We start from the raw sequence: 20,585 nt of genomic DNA, 5'->3' as shown, positions 1-20,585 counted from the left end.
GGGCACCCTGCATTTTCCCTGGATTGTTGTGCCGTATTGCGCCCCCATTCGTGGGCACAAGAGCCACAGGTATGTCGGTAACCCCGTTGCGGAGAAAAGCCTGCAAAGGGAGCTCCTGCTCCTGCGGTGTAAAAGAGGTAAAAGACCAGGGGGAAGACCCCCGGCCAGGAGAGTAGTCGCCATTCGGCGAAACAGCGCCCACCCTCACTACAACCTGAAACAAACGGGTCACAAAAGGAAAGAGGTGGAAAAATCACCCAAACCTGGCCAAAACCCCGCGTAGGAAGCGAACGCCTTGCTGAGACGTTCGAGCAAGAGCCAGGAGAGCCACTGATCATCATCGTCGTCGTCGTTTAGCCGGTTTAGCCGCGTTGTAGCCGCAGTCAGCCTCAACAGTAGCCAACAGTGGCATACAGTGGCGAGTGTAGGTGTTTTGGTTTTGACGGTTTCATCGTTTGATTATTGGGCTACTTCGCCACTTGGCCCACGGCTCGCCGTACCTCTTGGTGGTTCAGGTACTCCGGCTTTGCAGAAGGAAGTGGGCGCCGTAGGCCGTGACATAAGATGGACGGCATATTTGGAAGCGATGATTCGAGAGATGCATCAAGCGCAGGTACGTCGTTTACCCGTATCTGCCGTTGCAACGCTTTGCAGCTAACTGAACTTCACTAGGTGCTGCGACTAAGTAAAGGAATGAATATATAGTGGCCAGATCTTTGTCTGAACTCACTGGTAGTATGGGTAGAAGGCACCTACGGGTAAACAATCCGGCGTAAAGGCCGCTTTACGTTGCACTCTAGCGTGATCATGGCCATTCCTTACGTTGCGGAGTTATTTTGCTGGCTTAAACATAAATTGTGTGTGGACGAAAACGACGCACTATAAACTGCGGCGGTATGACATGCCTAGGCCACTTTTAAATGCAGGTTCCCGTTCTCGGAGTGCCTCACCAGCCTCGAGTGCGCGATCACAGACGCCGGGCCAGCGCTCTGATGACGGTGAGCAAAGCCAGCACTCCGATGCCGAGGAGCGCTCAGAGAAGAGCTACCAGTCGTCACCGGCCAGGAGCGCTGCGTCCGGCGATGAGTCCGGTTACGAGGAAAAGGGCGACGAAGCATCGGGAGACGAGCGTCAAGAATCGGGCGATGAAGGCTCGGACGAGTCGCGGCATGTGGACGACCATTCTGGCGATGAAGATGCGCCGGCCCGAACGCCTGCGCGGTCAGAGCGCCAAAGTGATGCCTCGGACAACGAGGGATCCGGCAGCGAGGTGCACCGCTCCGATGAAGAGGACCACCGTTCCGACGATGAAGATCGCCGTTCCGACGATGAGCACCACTCGGAGGCTGAGGAACACCGCTCGGAGGCCGAAGACCGCCACTCGGAGGCCGAAGACCGTCACTCGGAGGCTGAAGACCGCCGTTCGGAGGCTGAAGACCGCCGTTCGGAGGCCGCAGCGCGTTCCGATGCTTCGGGGGACGAGGGCAGCGGCAATGAAGCGAGTGCGAACGAAGCCAGCGTTAACGAAGGCAGTGCTAATGAGGCAAGCGGGGACGAGGCGAGCGGAGATGAACGCTCGGTGCATTCCAACGAAGATGAAGCACGGGCTGCGTCAGGTGAGAAAGCCACTTGGTGGCTTCGTTACTGGCTGTACCATCAGTGCCTGTGCAGTCCAAGGTGGTGCACACCATTTCTATTTTAGGACTGTGCTCGTTTTAGTGTGGACGGAGTGTGATCACTGTCACTTGCATGCAGGTTCCGGTTCAGAGTCGGAGGGACCCTCTGGGCGGAAACGCCGCCGCTCTGGTGGCAGTGTAGCTGCCTCGGCTGCCTCACCCGGTGGAGGTGAGGGCCCAAGCATCTGTTGAGCACAGCAGCCACTGCTAAATGCTTTTTGGCTTTCTGGGGGAAAGCCAGGGCCTTGTGGCACCACCCGGTTGGGTAACAAGAGCAAGCTTTGGTGCGGGCCCTCGAATTGCACCTTGGCCATTCGCTGGTGCTTCATCATTGGCTTAATGGCATTACCACTTGTACCGTCAAATGATTTCTGAAGCATTGCAGCATGAACTGAGAGCATGTATGTCATAACTGTAAACAAGATACCTTCATCATGTGGTGCCTTGTACATCTGTCATGAGGCTGAGAGAGCGTAGAAACACGCTAAAACAAAGTGGCATGCTCACATTGCAGTGGATTGCAGAGAGTGCCAGTGCTATCCCATCCTGCCTGGTACTAAGATTGTTTTCAGGCACGGGGACTGTACGATCTGTGAAATTGTTGAAGCATATTATGCTTCTGTTCCTTGTTCATGGCGCACGGTGTGTGACATGGTTCTTTCAATGTTATATATATGTATGTGAATAAGAAACCAGTTAACGTCAGCGCTCGTGTGTGCTTTCCTTTCTTTAGTCCATGTGTGTTTGCGTTGTTCTACAAGATCAATCTACACCAACTCACCCTACTCGTTATCCAATGCAGTCTACAAACCTTTCTTTGACTAGCATCCCAATGTACCTTTCCACTTTAGGTGGAACTAGTAGGATGCAGAGGAATTGAGGCGGGTGTGTGTGAATGACCCAGGCACACCAGTGGGCTCCGACGACGACGATGAAGCAGTGCCGGGTCGGAAGAGGGTGCGAGTGTCAAGCGGTGAGGAGAAAGGCGAGGAGGCCGAAGTGGAGGCCCTCTTCGGCGAAGACTTGGACGACCTGAGCTCGGACGATGAGGCCAAGAAGGAGAAGGATGGGGATGAGGAAGAGGCTCCCGTCAGGCGCATGGGCGATGACGACCAGGAAGAGGAAGGGGAAGAGAAGCGGCCTGTCATTGAGGTCAGTGGCTGTCCCAACAGTGATTCTTATCTGTCACTCAGTGCTGCTCATCACAGGATTTCAAGCCGCCACAAAATGACAGCGCACAGATCCTAACGCCGCGTGCAAAGCACTGTGCAAAAAGTACAACCATTTTGCATGTTCATCAACTGCTGGGCTGAGGCATGAGGAAGCTTTTTGTAAATTGAACAAAAAGCCAAATTCGTTTGAAGCTTATTCTTGCGATTAGCTGCTAACAGCTAACAGCACTAATGAGGTTAGCCAAAGCCTACTACAGGTTACTCTAAGTTGAGTTTCAAGTGGCAGCAACATCTGCGTAAGTACCGTCAAGTTCCGAAAGAACACTCACCAAACTGCAGAGATATCAAGGGGAGAATACGTAATGGGTGAACTTTAGGGTCAGGCGAAAAAAAACTACAAAAAAGTAGCCGCACCTTCAACCAAAACTGCAGATATATCAAGTTGAATGGCCGGGCAGGTTGTGTCTCTTTTGTTCAAAATCAAGACATCGGCGGTGTTTGCGGCCGTGATAAGTTTTCGTGGAGGGAGCTCCCCTGGCTTTCGAGGGCGTCGAAGCTAGCAAGATTCTAGGAAGTGGGTGACCTCAGTGGGATCTCTTAGTGAATTGAATATTTCACCCCTAAAAGGGCATGGACGATGTCTCGGGCGTTCTCTCGGAACTTTACTGTAATTCTGTGTTCAGTGTGGGCAGATTGCATTGTATGTGGTGCTGTTTAGGAGTAGGCACTTCTCAGATTGGCTGATCAAATAGTGTGCTTGTTGGGTTGGCAACTATGCAATGCAGTTTCGTTCTGTCTTGTCGGCCATAGTAAACATGATGCGAATGCGCATCAGATGCACACTGGCGCTCCTAGGGGACTGCGCTCTAGCCACGAGCTTGTCTCTGCAGGATGAAGAGGAGGAGGTACCGGTCCCTGAGACACGCATTGATGTGGAAATTCCCCGCATTGTGACCAACCTCGGCAGTGAAGTTCATTTTGTCAAGCTGCCAAATTTCCTCAGTGTTGACACAAGGTGAGCTGAAAGTGCAGGGAATTATACCAAAGCATACAAGGTGGAAATCTTGCAGAAACTAAGAAAGGCTACACAATCATTCGCATCAGCCTGCGGAACGGGAGATTCAAATTCTAAATTAATATATAGTATCACAACTCCCGCACTGATTATTGCACAATACAGCATTCATTTTCGCTTCTTGTACAAGTAAATTTTTTGCTCAAGGACAAAAACAGCTTTGTCTGTATTTGCCTGCTATTTATTCAAAATAAAAGGGTGCCTGCTATGAAGTACTCGCAGATTTATTTATTTATTTATTTATTTATTTATTCTCTTTTTCGCTCCAGGAATGTCATAAATGTTGAAGTCTACTCTTTTCTAGATTTTGTAAGTGCGCGAAAGAAGGTGCGTGCATTATTTTAGCCCATTTTTAGTAGATATGCTACGCCAGCAGGGAAACAACAGAGTGCCACACACACTTTGCCATCGATAACTTGATCCACCGCATGTCTCGTTGTTCCCCGCTTTCTTTGTGCAGGCCGTATGACCCTCAGTGGTACGAGGATGAAGTAGATGAAGATGAAGTCCTCGACGAAGAAGGAAGAGCCCGACTCAAACTCAAGGTTTGACCACCTTCGCCTCGTCGTATAATCCTGCATGTCCTTTCCCTTTGGTCAGCCTACGTTTGTGCCAGTGGAAAGCCTTCAGTGCGGAATTGTGTGCAGGTTGAAAACACGGTGCGGTGGCGCTACGTCTACGACAAAATGGGCAACCCTGTACGACAAAGCAATGCACGCATCATTAAGTGGTCCGACGGCAGGTGAGTAGTTGCACACTGCTTTCAGAAGTGAGCCTGGTTTTCAGGTTTACAGAGACAATTTTTGTGCCTCAACGGCAACCTTGTACCACCACTGTCAAATACAGGAGAGTAGAAGATGTGCTTGGGGATAGCCCTTTTTTCCCATCAACTTGGGTTTCTTTTTTCTTTTTTTTTTTTCTTTTTTTTTTACAATGACAATTCTCTTGGGTCTACCATTTTATTTGAGGACTCTGAAGTACTATTAAGCAGGTATCTATGGCGACATAACTGTGAAAATGGCACATTGGCACGTGGCTCACAAAAGTTTCATGCTCTTTGTTTCTACTCCTTGTTTGTGTGTGCTCTTCTGCCATTCTTTTTTTTTTCGACACTATGGCCTGTTGCCCCCCCAGCATGTCGCTGCACCTGGGATCTGAGATCTTCGACGTGCACAAGCAGTCGCTGATGCAGGGCGACCACAACCATCTGTTCATACGGCAGGGCACGGGTCTCCAGGGCCAAGCTGTCTTCCGCACAAAGCTCAGCTTCAGGCAAGTCTGCCTTGGTCTCGTTTGCCTGCTGCTGCCTCGCATGGCCTCCTTTGGTGGGCTTTATCCAGGTGCTTTGGGGATGGCAGGAAAGATTTAATTGTGCCCGTTGATAAGTTCCATGGTGCTAAAGCACGAAGACGATAATGGAGTGAAATGGAAAAACTCACTTTTCCTTTCTATTTTAGCACTGCCTACAACCGTGCTGCTCTGCACCTGGCCTTGTTGCAAAAAACTCGGGTGTCCAAACCGAAAATGAATTTTCCAGCTTGCCTACAAAACCCTTTTTCCTGTAGCTTTGGTTGAATAATTGATATTGGCATTCCCTTCATAGGGGGGTGATGGCACCTACCATATTACGATATATTATAATACATCAGCATTAAATGTTACACTAATAATTTTAACACAGCTAGCCATTACCAACTGGCTTAGGTAAATTTGATTTTGTTTGTACCAAGTGGCAACTGATCTATGCTACTGCTTTTTTTCAACTAGTATTCTGATCTCCTTTTTGTCAAATCAATATGCTGTGCTACCTGTGTATTACACTCACTTCCGGGGCCCGTATTACTGTTTATTGCCTTTGTATTACCTTCACTGGAGTTACATAGATACTATCGCACTCCAACACACTGTGTCAAATCATTTGTTCCTTTTCTACAGACCACACTGTCTCATCGTTTTGAACACATATTTACTTCCCTACAAAACTCCTTATTCTTTAACGTCCCGCTCTTGCTTTAAGAAGTAAGCCACCATATATCTACAGTAGTTTGCCCCTTTTGATGTCACACCTCTCTGCTCAGCACATCTCTAGCAACGATTCAGATTTTTTTTTTTTTCCCTTCAGTTATCAGTTTCTTTTTCTTCAGCATCTTTTTGAGCATCTTGGATCTCTTTGTCTTTGCCCGTTCGCTGTAGTTCACATATTTCGTAGTCAGCCTTTTTGGTCTCTTCTCCTCTTTCTGCCACTGCCTGCCCACGCTTTTCCTTCAGAGAGAGCTGTACGTAAAACCGTGGCTCCGTCCATTCTTGGCTGCAGGCCTCACTCGACGGACAGCTTCACCCACCGCAAGATGACCCTGTCGCTCGCTGGCCGCAGTCAAAAGACACAAAAGATCCGCGTCCTGCCCCAGGTCGGACAGGACCCGGAGGCACATCGCAGTGAAATGATCAAGGTGAGTCGGCTGCCTCTAGCACTGTTTGCCCGTACAAAGGTAGGCAGTACAAGAAAGGTAGTGCTGCAACAGTAATGCTGGATTTGATGGGTCAAGGGCACAAACAGGAAACGTCGAGGGGTCTTTTTTTGTTTTTGTGCAAGCCTATAGTACATGGCCACTGAAATTGTAACACACCGACGTGCCCTGCTTTATAGACAACTGTTCTGTTTCAGTTTATACGAGCCTGTAGCTGACTCCGATGTTGTGGTGTGAGGCAAACATGCTAGAAACTGTTTGCCTGCACAGTGCTGTGAATAGCCTGCCCCCTTCTAGCTCAATTACTCTACTGAACTTCTTATCTGTGGGATCCAGTTATCTTGTCGGTTTCAGCGAGCTCAGATTTTTATCTTTTAAACAAAATATCTGAGCTTGCACGTCTTCTCATTGGCTGTGCAAAAATAATATTCTGGCTATTTTTAAATGCGTAGCAATGTGAAAATACAATTTAAAATGAGGCCAGCAGTGCAACCCAGCAACAATCAGACAAAAGCTAAGCTACTTCCCAACAAGCAGACCTGCTGAAATTCATACTCAAGTAATTGAGATGCCTGGAACGCCCTTAATTACAGCAATCAGAAAGTTCACATTTTGTTCCCAAGCTTTTTGCTCAAGCGTTTTTTGAGAAAACTGAGCTCAGGTTCTGGACTAGTTCATGTGTCGCAGAGAAACATCCTGTAGAGGTAGCAAGACGGAAAAGCAGTTTCCGTCGCTGTTCATAGCTCGCAACCGAGCAAAGTTTGGTGAGCCATCAGTGGGGAAAGTGACATGAGGTTAAGGTTGACCTGTGCTTACTGGACGTGATTTCTTGCCATGCGCGTGCAGAAAGAGGAAGATCGGCTGCGAGCTTCGATACGCCGGGAGAGCAAGCAGCGGCGCATGCGGGAGAAGTCCCACTCGCGGGGCCTCAGCTCGGCCTACCTGGAAGCCGACGAGGACGACGCAGCCATCTCCCTGTCGGCCATCAAGAACAAGTATCGCCGGGGAGGAGGGCCGCGCGGTGAGTCTTCCACACGGTCCCTTCGGGGGATTTACCACTACTTCACTACACTTTGTGTCGCCCTAGCTAAGCCACAAAGTGGTTCACATCGGCTGAAAGCATTTGGAGGGGTGAGGCAGCTGCGCATATTGTGCAGTTTTGATACAGATTTGTTTTCCTGCTCCAGGCTGCTCCAAAAGCTTGAAAATAGCAAAAATTGCGCCAGACTGCTCCAAAACAGTCTCAGCGCCAAGGATTTTAACACTCCCGTCAGTTTCGGTGGGGGAAAATGCTTACGGATGGCATAATTTTCCCACACCCCAATGTGATGCTGTTTGTAAAGGTTTAATTGATTGATCATCCAATAAAAAACCCACATAAAGTTCTCCCCGAGGTAGTTTTTTCAAAAGTCACAATGTCGGGTTGCACATGTTATATTCTGTGCGTTTTTTAAACTTTCCCTTCCGAAAACCATTGAAAAGTCCTGTAGAAAAACACTTATGTGTGCTGAGGCGACAAACTATTTAGGCGAGCTGATGAAAAAAACGCTATCTCCAGAACGACATTACTGGGCGCCGCCGTCTTGGTGTGGTGAAGATTGGAAAACATGGCTGCTGGACGAAGCAGTTGCCCGTGGTTCAGGCAGAGGCTCGTTGTTCACGCCGATTTCTACCGTGGTTTTGGTTATGGGGGTGGCTGCGTTTACATTTAGTCGTTTGATCTGTTGCGGGAAGTTGTCGGTAAGCCGAGTCTGGGGATTCAAAAAAATAATAATTTCGGCATTCACATGGTAATAAAAATGCCTTGCGAGTGCTTAGTTTTTCAATCTGATATTTTCAACGGCACTCCACGCAATCTAAAAAATTTAAAAGTGCTTTGTAAAAAGGTAGTGCAGTTCGTACTTTGTGATACTATGGCAGAAAAACTTTATTGAAAGGCTGTTTTAGTGTTATGTACGTACAGAACCGATTAAAAAGTGCACCTTTGCCCCCCCGAGTTGCCAGAAATAGGCTCCTAAGGTGACATAATAAATGCCATTCTCCTGCTCCGAATCGAGGTTCTTCTGCTCCAAAATCAAGATTTCGCTGCTCCAAAAACTGCTCCCAAATCTCATTAAGCTGTATCACCCCTGCATTTGTCTACCCCAGGATGGCGTGCCAAGTGGACCCTGGCACTATTTCGAGAACAGTTGGACATTGAGTGAAAACTAAACATTCTTTATCCCTGACAGGGTGAAATGTGAAGGGTGGGAGTTAAAAACGTGTACAGAACTGTGGCGGTCAAAATTAATCCATAACTTGGCACGATGGCAGGCCTCGTTGCACAGCTCATAGTTGCAAAATGTGAGACTGGAGATCGTTGGGAGGTCAGCTTTGGGTAAACAAAGGGTAAAACGAAACAAAGCTGGGCGTGAGGCTTTAAACATTCAAACATGGTGAATCAATGAAAGTAAGAGGCAGTAAGAAGAACAGATGAGAAAAAGAATGAAGGAAGCCCACACAAACGTGCGAGACTTGAAGGTAGTGAAGCTGTACGTAACCTTCACGCCCATCACGATGTTTCAATCATTGTTGCTACAAGTGTACTTCCTTCATTTTTCTGGAAGTGATAATCATTGAACATCACCTTGGAGGCGCGTACGCTATGACATGTCTTTTTTGTTGCGATCAAGCGTTGCCACAATTGTGGCAAGCGGCGTCTTTTTTTTTCCCCCTCCCTAAGTGGGTATGCTTGGCTTGTCAAACATGCGCCGGGGACGCTGGGCAGTCGCCGCGAGGCACGCCCGTGCGAGCACTTGGCATTTTCTTCGTTTTTTAACTGAGGACACACAAAATTACGATTACTAAACAGGTTCGCTGTTAAAATGAGACGATGGACAACTAAAGTACCGTATTTATTCGAGTATAAGGCGAGGTTTTTCTCCAAAATACGTAGTCTCAAAATTATACCCTGCCTTACATTCGAAGCTCAGTATGTATATATATGGCGATTTTTTTTACTCTCAAAACTGCACCCTCACCTTATAATCGAATAAATACGGTACATAAGTTTTTGAAGGAAATATAGATGGTTTACATGTCCATTTATATGCTGCTGGTGCTCTGGTAAAGAATACCGAGTGCATCATTAGCACCAGCAGAGAAGAGAGAGAATAAATGTCTTTATTCATTCCTAAGGTGCTCCCTTATTCTCGAGGTCGGAGCTGATTGGTGCTCTCCCAAAGTTCGTAGCAAGAATGGAAAAGATTAGGCGAGTGTAGTGGGGTGTGTTCGTAGCCCCCTGCCATACGGAAGATGGTCCCTGAAGCCCTACAAAAGTGGAGCAGCAGGGAACATGGGAGTGGGGGCGGAGGGGGGGGAGGCATTGTATGGCACTTAGTGGGATGGAAGGAGGTGTTTGTCTGAAAGGCACAGAGATGTCGTTCGTGCTCTTTAGACAACTGTTTAAAGGCAGGTGGATAGGTGATTCGGCACAGTGTATGTTGCTGCGCGATCTTTTGACACTAGATTTGCTTCTGCTCGCTTCTGGGGTCCGGCGCAATAACTCTTGGGCTTGGGCCGAGAGGCAGATGGGCAGGCAGGTGCCCATGTGATACTGATAGGTGTGTGGGGCAGCTGTTGAGATAATTTGGTGTCGTAGAGTGGATTCATTTTCACAAAAAGCTACGGTGCACTTGCTACAAATCAGTGAGTACGACTTGTGCTGCATTTTGCATCGCGGCGAGAAAGGTAGCCACTTCTCCTTTTGCAAGGGTCATGTCTAGGTAGCGTTAGGTGGTGCGCATACTTTCCACCTTGAGCAGCTTTTTTTTTTTTTTTTTTTTTTTTTCCCCAACACCAACTACTGTTGGCTCAACTCAACGTTAATTCTCTCTCTCTCAAGGGTGGTAGTCATTGTTATTTAGCATGCACACGCCAACTTGCCCCTTTTCAGAGCGTCCGTCCATCTACTCATCGGATGAGGATGCATCGGACGTGGAAGACCAGCGTGCTCGGCGATTGGAGAAGGCCAAGGCGGCCCCTGATGAGGACGATGACAGTGACCTGGTGGGTACACTGTGGCACCCCTGTTTTGGCAAACGGATGCGCAACACATAACAGTGTGGCTTGTTACAGCCTGTGTCCGTGATAGGCACCACACATCTGAAAATGCCACGGCCAGTTGAGAAGTTTGGGCTTCTCAAGGGTGAATCATAATTCAGCCACAAGTCTTCACTGATGGCGAGTTAGGATTGTAGGTTTCGCATTGTTTTGTGGCCTGCTGTAAAGGGATCATGGAGACAAAATGTAGTTTTGGTTCATTCAAAAGAGGTGTGTCCCAATTTAATGCAAATGTGAAGCAGCTCATTAATCTACATAATCAGAAAACAGATGAACCAGTTGCAACTTGCCTGTCCTTATGACTTGACGTCACAGGGATTTTCCAGTGCAGTTTCAGTGGTGCCTCTGGATCAGTTAAACGCTTACATGGAATTATCACACCGATTGCCATTTTTAGTGTTTTCTCTATTACAGCACTGCTGACAGTTAATATTCCCCATTTTTCTCAGTGAGGACATCCTGTGAGGCTGGAGTGGAGTTGAGTTAGTTGCCAGAGACTAGTTATTTAGTATAAAACAAGGTTGTAATTTGCTTCATGGCCCTTTAAAGGAGGCATGAAGACAAAATACAAGTTGGGTTTATTAGAAAGACTGCTTAATCCCGGTAACAATGATACCAATATCATCGCAATCTTCGAAAAAATAACGGAGATATTAAAGAAAACGTGTGAAGCATTAGTGACCCCGTAGCCAATTTCCTGCAACTTTTCTATGACGTCACGGAACCTTATTTGTACGATTGGTGGCCGCCTAACTGACCTGTCGCGACGACACATGACTGGACGTCTGCAAGGGGCCTCTAGTTCCATTTGACCGCATCACTTGAATGCTAACGTGCAGTTAACAAACTGAAAATTGTTTTATTGTTGGCCCGTGTGACGTCATTCTTGCTCATAACACGTCACTGTGGCACAAAATTTGAAAGTTTTTAAATACTTCTTGGTTTTTTTTTTCGTTAAAAAACATCTTTTGTGGCTGTAATGGAGCTGAGTGAGATACTGAATTCTAGTTCTTTCAAATTAAACGAAGTTGTATTTTCTCTTCATGGCTCCTTTAAGGCCCATGAGGCCAAAGGTCGATTTCGCCATTGCTGCTTCAAACCCATGTCCCCACCTTAGTAACGAGCGAGGCCTTTTTTACCTGAATGTCGAGTATATCTGGATCATTTCTGCTAGCATCCACTCGTCCACGCTCAGGCATTCCTTTTCTGTCATCATCACAGCAGCAAATAATGGCCATTGTTGTATAGGTTCAAACCGTGCATCGTCTTCCAATGCAGTTCAAGCAGACTGACATATTGCGACCAGCGGCCACACAATATGTACAGTAAAAACTTGGTGAAAGTGAGGCCAGAATTGCATTGTGTGGCTACAGTTTGCCATAGAATGTTAAGCTGGATGTAAAGTTCTCTCAAACTTACAAGGAACTCTTCCTTGTGTTTGCGAATTATGTGCTGAAGAACTGCAACACTTGTTGGCAGGTGGTAGCTTGCGTTGATACAAGAGGGCAGAAAGTTCAGCCCACAGCAGTGCCATCTACCGTTTATCTTACAGCCACATATCTATGGGAGGTCAGATTTATTTTAGGTTAAGTTAATCCCTGTATCTATGTCGAAAGCCGCTTCTTTTTTCCTGTGTTCGGCTAGCACAATGCATCTCCCTTGCTATTTTTGCTGTGAGCTTAACAACCAGGTTAATTCATCTTCTGTTGCCTACACTTTACTGTTCTGGTATGCTTCAGCCTCTCACTGACGTGCTCTTCTCTGCAGGACTACTTTGACAAGAAGGCAGAGAGCAAGAAGACGAAGAAGGCCATTGAAGAGAGCGACGAGGACGATGACTAGGAAGCAACACCCACCACAAGCACACATCACTGTAAATAAGACCCAAACTGTCCGTGCGATAAAAAGATGGTTTTATTCATCCTTGCACCTCAACAGTGCTTGTCTGCTGCCATTAAATACTAATCAGGTTGCACTAAAACAGGACACTCAAGTTGGCAGGAACAGCCGCTTCCTTGCCCCCTCCTGTACAGAGTAGGAGGAGGGCACTTTCCTAAAAACACACTGCAGCCATGCTCGGCCATCCATGACACGCGCTACACAGGAGAAAGGGACTCAAACTTTGCAACATGACCTTCTATGTACACAATGTGCTCACCTAACAACCTGCGTGACAAACTATCCTTAAAGGTGCTGCTGCTACAAGGAGGGAGGGAGGTAAAAAGGGGAGGGCTCCTCTCTCTGGTCGACTCGCATGGACAATTTTGTCTCTCGGTGCCGGAAAAAACCATGCTGTAGGGCAGTGTGCTCTCAGTGGCGGGCCAAGTTAGACTGGAGGCAGTTACATGCCAGCTTGCCTACGGAAGCCAACTCCGAGGCTCAGTCTAACCCGCCCTGAAACAGTGCGGTAGGGGGTGGGAAAGAGGGAAAGGGGGGAGCCTTTGGCACTGCAATCGGTCGGCAGTGGTCACGCAGGCCTTTGGTCCGATTGGCATCACAAGTGGCGAGTCTGGCACCACCACATCACCGGCGCACACACATCGGTGGGGCTGTGCAGCGGCAGCAGCAGCCCGCACACGTGGTCACTGCTGGACGTCCACCACGGGAATGGACACGTTGACTGGCAGGGCGTACTCGTAGCCACCCTTGGAGGCCATCTGGTTCTGCAGGGCATTGAGCTGGACACCAAAAGGGGCACTCGTTTAGAACAGGGACCTCCACAAGTTGACGTTTGAGCGGCACGCACTTTAGTGCAAGAAAACACAGAGTCTCCAGAGTGAAGTTTATCCACTCTGACTGCAATTACCAACTTTTCTGAACCATCACTCATTTCCCAACACCCACAGCGTGGGAACTCTGGCGACCCGTGATCCCGACTCAGTACGCGGCTAGCAGACGATGCACCTGAAACACTGACACCATGGCACGCCTCTACATCAGCAACGGGGTTTGACCAAGCCCCAGGAGATGGCACCACGGCTTGAGCGCACACAAGAGGGGAGGGAGTTCGAGAAATGTGCTGGCGCTGTATGGACAGGGACCGGCTGCAGCGAGTGGAGACTGGCAATGGAGTGCTGACAGCTGCAGCAGTGGAGCGACCCGGCTCTTCCCTTCCAGCCAGGACATTGTCCATCGTCCTCCAGTACTGTCGAAGTTGAACGACTCCGGCCGCTCAAGCAACACAGGACCCACCGAGGAAAAGATGGGAGCACCGAGGTGATTTTGGGAATAAACCCCTCTGGAGGTTGGCGTCGGTTGCATTTGTGTCTTGCCTGCCTCTTATACTGGCACCATAAGCATGGCAGCCACATGCGGGAGGATTATCCGAGTATGACCCAACACCACATTTTGGCAACCCCAATCTGGGGCCTTCAACCTGCAGTGCCCGAATTCGCCTCAACTGTGTTTGCAGTTGAGGCGAATTCGGGCAAGATGGCAAGGAACACTAGCAAGTGAAGCAACCAGAAGGGGCTCGCCGACGACACCTTCGAGGCTGGAGGCACGTAGGCCTCCTTTCAACATGGCGGTGGGTCGTCTCCCTCGCCGCGCCACACCCATGCAGATGCACTGGCTGCACTGGGGAATTGTCCTGCAGGCACCGAAACGGTGCGGCGGACACTAGCTACGAGGAAGCAGGACTCGTGAGTACACAAATGCACGTGAAGACCCACCACTACAGCGTTTTGAGTTCGAGGCACAGCGGTGGATGAGGCAATGTCTGATGAAGAGCAAGGAGAGTGCTGAAAGTCAGTTTTGTCTTTTCACTACAAGTGGCCCTACGGGTGATGCAATCTCCATGCTACTGGGTGCGTGCATCTTTTGCCGAAAAGGTGAGGAATGTTCCGCTCGAGATTGCGTTCAGGCAGCAAGAGCTTTGCGTGGCACAGCAGGGGGCTCATTTTATTACAAGGTGATCACCAGTCTCTCCGAGACGGCCTCAGGCGACCATCACCAGAGACACGCACCCTTAATTAAGCTGCTTGTAACATGCTGGGCACTGTGTGGGTGTGTGCGCGTGCATGTATGTGCACACCCGTAAGCTGCTCAGATTGCGAGGGGCACTGGATCTGTGCAGATGGTATTGTTGCGACAGGTGTTTCTTGGTGTGTGCGTGCGGGCCCGTAAGCCGCTCGTATTGTGGTCAGAGCTGGCTCTAGTGGAGCTAGTATTACTGCAAGTGAGTTGCAGGAGCCCTGCCTGCTTGATGCTGATGCATCTTTGCCAATTAACGCACCCACGTCAAGAAAACTCAATCCAGTCGCCACTGCCATGGACAACAAGGAAGGGCCAGTTGAGCCACCTGGCGGGGCCGGCCCGTGAAGGTAGCACCAAATTCAGCACGTTGAGCTGCCACCAGTTGCAGCTTCGGCCTCCCCGGGCCACCTCCCACGGGCAACTCACTCAGTCATTCAGGAGCACGAGCGACCAAAGCAGCCACGGAACCTAGGAGGCAGAGGTACATAGCACCTACGCAAGCAGCGTGAGCTTTCGAGCAGCCATTGTGGCCGTTGTCATTCTGGAGATGGCCTCGAGCTGGGGGGGAGGGGGGGTTTCGCATCAGCAAGCAACTTCCACATTCTTCGGCTGCCGGCTACTACTGGGCCTGCCAACCTGCTGTGCTTTCCATCCGTGAGAGACTCGAGCCGGTGCAACACGTCTGCAAGTTTATCAGGCGAGTATCGTGGCAGTGAGTGCATCGTGTGGCAAAAACTGGGGTGAGCAGGCACGGGATGACGTTGGGTGGCAGTTTTCCTAAGTTGAGGAGTGGGGACAACGAGTTGTGCAGCATGGTGTCATTTGAATTCAAGTGGCGTGCGTCCAGTCTTTAGGGAGGAGTGTGGGAACCATGGAAACTCGCAATACCAACTCATGTTTGCTGTCAGTAGGACATTTGCAGCTGGCAGATTGATGATACACCCAAGACACTCTGGCATGGCTCTTCGATGATGACAGCAGGGTGCGGTGGGGCACTGTGAGATGGCAGCGGTGTGCTCGAGAGATGTGCTGGCATGACAGCGAGAGGACTGGCTCTGGTGCTCGGCGCTGCAGTCAGCGCTGAGACTGGCTCGATGCTGAGACTAGCTCTCGACATCACCACGTGTGACAGCGGAGCAACCCGGCCCTTCCCCCCACCAGGACCATTCATCACCGGTAGCACCAGAGTTGGACTACGGCCACTCAAGCAATGCGGGGCTGTCGAGGATGTAGAAGACAATAGCGTTAGGTAGGTTTTAGAAATAACAGTCTTGGAAGTTTATGTCAGTGTGCTGCCTCCCACGCCGGCGCCATTGATACGACAGCCGCGGGTGGAAGGCCGTCCGAGCAAGAAACAAGCCACAGCGGCCATGTATGTGGAATCTCACATGGCAGAGGAAGATTCTACATCCACAGATGGGCCGACAGCCACTCAATCTGATGCGCTGTGTGGGGAATGCAGGGTTCCGCCATGTTCCCCATTCCTCGCAGCCTGCCGCCGAGGAGAGAGAGGGGGGATGCCTCTCTCTTCTCCGGCGGCCGTGTGCTTCCCACCACGGTGCAGGCATATTGCGGTGATGGCACGGCTGAACCCCTCACATTACCAATTTTGTCAGGGACCCGGAAAGCCGGTCCAGGGGCGTGGGACGAGGGAACAGCGTCTTTTGGATTGGGTCATTCGGCACTGCAGACGTGAGTACCGGTGCTCCGAGTTTTCCTTCCCCTTTGCCTGCCCCCTCACACCTTACTCATGCACTGGCCAGATGGCACTGTCAGGAGCGAGAGCTGTGCCCACCTTACGTTATTAGGGTGTCAGTAAATGTGGGTTTCGCCCATTCTGTTGTCGTTGCGTGTTCCCGGCTGTTCTCCACCGCTACGCCGGATGGCAATCCATGATACAGTTCAACTGCGCTAGTATGGCAGCTTAGTCTTGAGTGCAAGCTAAGTCGCAGGCACACCCCTGAACCCCACCACCGTCACTGACATTCCCCTTGGCAGCCTAGCTGCTCTGTTGCCATTGCATTTACAGATTCTAAAAAAAGTTTCCTGCATTCACATAGCCACGCAGGTATGTAGCCACCCTTAGAGGCCATCTGGTTCTGTAATGCATCTAGCTAGACACTAAGTAAGGCAGCCATTTAGAACAAGTGAAAGCATAGACATGAAAAAAAAAAAAAATCCAATTAGACACCAAATTCTGTACTTTGTTGTCAGTTAATTAAGAGCAATCATGTGCATCGATCATGAGATACAGCAATCTTGTCAGCAATCTTGTACAGGATGCAATGCCAGCTGGAAAATGGGGCATCTCAAGCACATTTTGAGAGTTCAGACGTCGCAGCTCTCAAGCATGAACTAAAAGAATCAAACGCACCATAAACATTACACCAGCTGTGCGGAGATATTGCCGCGATAAAAGGCAGTGCATACCTCTAACCGACTTCCGCATGCGTTAGAACCACATCACTGCTGCTAACACAACACAGCACCCACATGATTTACCAGCGTCTCATTTCTGGCAGAACAGTGTGCATAGGAAGCAAAGTTGCTGACCAACTGTGCTGGTGCTTGGCTATGAGAGCACGTGCTGACCAAATCAGGCAGTTGACTGGCAAATACCACACTAGCTCCTCGCAAAAATGCTAGCGCCTAGCTTCAGAACTGGGTCAAAGTTGCAGAACAGCTACCGCTGCAGGGCTCACTTACGTGCACATTCATGTCTCCAGAGCCAACGTGGGCCGTGTGCTGGAAGTTTGTGGGGTTGCCAATCATGGAGCGGTCGATTCTCCGCCGCCTCTTCTGTGCACATGCAAGAAACAGGCCATCACATGTACTGCCAGTTGGCTCTTTTAAACACACACATTCCGTCGTGCCAACATCACGCAAAAGAGCGTCTTCGCATTATACCCGAACACTGCATGAACACTACTGTCCCTGACGTCAGCACAAGGTTTGTGCACAGGCACACACATAGCTAACAGGCAAGCTAACATAAACTATGCAAAGCAAAAAAAAAAAGCGCCACCACCTGCAGTGAAACCTGGATGTAACGAACCCCTATGTAACAAATTCCTGGATTTAACGAAGTTTTTCAATTTCCCATTTCCACCTTCATTGAAGCCCATGTGTTTGCGACTGCTATGTAACAAAGGAGTTGCGACAGTTAACCTGGATGTAACGAATTCGCTACTCTGATGAGTCAAGGTTTCTTGCCCTTCTGGGAAATTGGCTAACGAAATGCACTAATTTAGCAAATTTTGCCCGCACCGCAATCTCTCGTGCATTTCTACGTGTGAGTGCGAAGTCTGTCAGGTGCTATGCCTGCCTGTCGGCGTGTAGTCGCGTGTGTACCCTGATACCTGTGGTATGGGTTCGTAGATTATTTCTGCTGCCTGAATATGAAAAAATTTGCCTTTTCAAGACAAGCTCGCAATTTTAAATGCAGTCTCCGCCGGGGAGAAAGAAGAACGTCACCGCCCGGTGCAGTGTCAGAGCTAGCATCCCTTCAACAATTTTGATTGCAGAAAAGAGCATGAAGTTCGCGAAAAGGCAGCCTTTCAGCATAAGTTTGGTTCTTGAAACGCGTTAAGGCACCGAGAAGTATCAAAAAGCAAAAGCGATAGTTACGTTTGTGAATTCAGGAGCTGTGTACTAGCAGCAAGCGCAAACCACGCAATTTTTCAGTGTGAAATACTATAACCTTGAACAAGGGTGAGTTCAGCATCACTGATGTCTAGCATATTGACTTTGTTTCTGCGTCATTCCCGCAAGCTTTAACCCAAAACCTGCATGTAACGAAAACCTGGATGTAACGAAAAAATGTGAATTTTTGTCAACTTTGTTATATCCAGGTTTAACTGTGTTTGCTTGCCACAGCAATCTAACACATACTGCAAGCACACCTCCTAAAAGTAAGAGATAATGTAACCGAACTGTGAACACTGCACTTGGTAGTTCAAGACCTATTATTAAATCAAAAACATTTTCTGAAATATAGGATGGCGCATAAACTTAAGTGAGCACAATGCTTAGTAGTCTGAGCCCTCTCCTTGTCACAACCAGATGTCTCTCTAGAAGCATTTTGTGCAAAATTTGCGACAGAAAATTCTGAATTTTGCAGAGGTGCCACACCTTCTACAACATAGCTTGAATGAATGACAGCCATTTTTGAGCATGCAGCGGTTACAACCTCGAATGTACAGGCCATAGTCACTACTGATCAGAAAACATTCCCTTGAATAACTAAGCCAAAAGAAAGGAAGTCCGGGTGACTGTTTTCTGCAACAAAGCTCCGAACAGAAAACACGGAACGGACGCTGAAATATTTCAGGAAAATGCTGAGCCAATGGCCCACTTTCCAACTAGTCCTTTGTACACAATTACCGAATGCCAGCATCATAATTCATTCCCTTCACTGGCTTACAGCAGTGGCGACCTACGAAGGATTCACCTAATATTCCAAATAGTCGTGACGAGCTTACACACGAAGCCAGCTTGTTCTGACCTTTATTTATTTGTTTTATTAGAGTACCCTCAAGGCCCGTAGGGCATTGCAGAGGGGGTGGGTCACAGCATTTCATAGCACACAAAGGAAAAAAAAGGCAAGGACAAAAACAAAGAAAAACAAATAAAATGTGAGAAGCACGAAGAAAGGAAACATAAATCAACCAAGAAAAATGGATATGTAGTAAGCAAGCAAAATGCAAGAATAAATAACGGACACTGCATTAGTTACAAAAATTTCTGAGCAAATTTTTTATCTTATTGATCACTGAAAAAATCATGGTTTTGAGGTGACAAAACATTTTCAAAGAACAGTGCTTAATCAGTACCACCCTGTACGCATAGGACATACCACATAACTTGGGCCAAGCAATGGAATGAACATTGAAGACTCGTCCAATCACAGTGCAGTCAAACCATCCCGCTGTAATTTTAACATAGTAGGCTCTCAAGCTGTGATAACGAAAATCTCTGCCCCAATTGAGCCCAAGTCACCCAAGATGACCAAACAGTGTGAATTGGATGAGTTGCCTACCCACGGGCAGCCCCGGGGGCCAACCACTGGCAAAGCAGCAGTGGCACGTTTACAGGTGCAAGGCCCCTTTTTCACTCACGGCCACCGTCGTAGCACAGAGTGCAGAATGGCAAATGCTGGCACGTGACCAGGACAGGGGGTGGGTGAGAACTCACGGGTGCGGGCTGCTCGGTCATGCAGCAGGCAAAGCACTGGACCCAGATGTCCCCCATCTTGCGACACTGCGGCTGCTCCTCGCAAGGCCCACGCTTGCTGCCACTGCGGCGGTGATGGCGCGCTGCCTCCTGCTCCTCCGCCTCCGCGACAGCCGGCGCTTCTGCTGCACAGGGGACAGCAGCCACCTCCTCCTCAGCATCCCGCAAAGCCACACGACAAACAGGGCAGGCCCTTCTCCGAAGAGCAAGGGAGTGTATGGGGAGGTCCCATCACGAGGGAATTAAATTTTTTTGTTGTTGACAAAAACCCCACACAGCAAACAACGCAGGTAAACCTGATGGTGGTGGTACAGCAAGTCCGACAGACAGGGAAATGAACCTGGCACGAAAATTACAGCATAACATAAAGCTGTTCCATGGAATTCACTGCTACGCGAGTGCATGCAGCTTGGTACCTATGTGGAACGTTTTTTAGTAGTTTTGTTTGCTAAGCAACAGATTTTATGCTTTAAACTTACAAGATAGAGGTCCTCTGGACAGTGCTACAAGTGAACAATTTGCTTAATTCGTACGACAACGTAGGTTGCTAGCTAATCATGTGCCAAAAGTTGGAAATAGGAAGCACACACATTTTCGTGCTACCTTCCCTCATGCCAGGTGATGATAGGCTGCCGAGATTTATTTATTTTTATTTACTTATTTAAAGGGTAAGCCTGTGTACCAGGAAGCAGAAGTGGGTGGTACAAATATAACGAAAGGAAACAGCACAAGAAAGGAAGGAAGAAGAAATACAATAACATCACTCAAGCACAAATCAAGCACATTTTGGTGGGTTTCGGAGCTCACGTATAAATGTGTATGTGGCATTTGTCATTCAGCACTTGGCATGCTGATATGTATAGAATGGCCTGTAAGAGCTTCAACT

At 48.7% G+C, this 20,585-nt stretch overlaps 2 protein-coding genes across 4 annotated transcripts in view; one reads left to right on the top strand and one right to left on the bottom strand.

The window, feature by feature from the left end:
• Positions 1-385: 385 nt before the first annotated feature.
• Atu (Another transcription unit) lies at positions 386-12,427 on the top strand. The gene is made up of 12 exons (XM_077706277.1): positions 386-613; positions 927-1,616; positions 1,756-1,845; positions 2,581-2,828; positions 3,739-3,863; positions 4,384-4,468; positions 4,571-4,665; positions 5,058-5,195; positions 6,238-6,373; positions 7,238-7,412; positions 10,326-10,438; positions 12,260-12,427. Exons 1-12 carry the CDS (start codon positions 565-567, stop codon positions 12,332-12,334), a joined length of 2,019 nt encoding a protein of 672 aa, XP_077562403.1. The 5' UTR covers positions 386-564; the 3' UTR covers positions 12,335-12,427.
• Positions 12,385-20,585, bottom strand: part of Spec2 (CDC42 small effector protein Spec2) — a 23,529-nt gene continuing 15,328 nt past the window's right edge. For 2 of the 3 annotated variants that reach the window (XM_077706279.1, XM_077706281.1), the window contains exons 2-4: positions 19,661-19,824; positions 17,174-17,266; positions 12,385-13,170 (exon numbers count right to left, since the gene is read on the bottom strand). In XM_077706279.1, coding sequence (XP_077562405.1) covers positions 13,075-13,170; positions 17,174-17,266; positions 19,661-19,717 — 246 coding nt within the window. In that variant the 5' untranslated portion in view covers positions 19,718-19,824 and the 3' untranslated portion in view covers positions 12,385-13,074. The remainder of the gene's footprint in view (positions 13,171-17,173; positions 17,267-19,660; positions 19,825-20,585) is intronic. The other variant, XM_077706280.1, reaches the window with a different exon arrangement.

The sequence above is a fragment of the Haemaphysalis longicornis genome, unplaced genomic scaffold (assembly GCF_048455015.1).
Source record: "Haemaphysalis longicornis isolate Haplotype H1 unplaced genomic scaffold, Haemaphysalis longicornis Haplotype H1 scaffold_4, whole genome shotgun sequence".
NCBI lineage: Eukaryota > Metazoa > Arthropoda > Arachnida > Ixodida > Ixodidae > Haemaphysalis > Haemaphysalis longicornis.
Note: the sequence above shows the minus strand (reverse complement) of the source record. Positions and strands in the feature narration are given on the sequence as shown.

Excerpts from the sequence above, each read along its gene's own strand:
- Atu (XM_077706277.1), top strand. The coding sequence starts at position 565 with ATGGACGGCATATTTGGAAGCGATGATTCGAGAGATGCATCAAGCGCA. Across the intron at positions 614-926 it reads GAGAGATGCATCAAGCGCAG|GTTCCCGTTCTCGGAGTGCC; the intron begins GTACGTCGTTTA and ends TTTTAAATGCAG. Across the intron at positions 6,374-7,237 it reads ATCGCAGTGAAATGATCAAG|AAAGAGGAAGATCGGCTGCG; the intron begins GTGAGTCGGCTG and ends ATGCGCGTGCAG.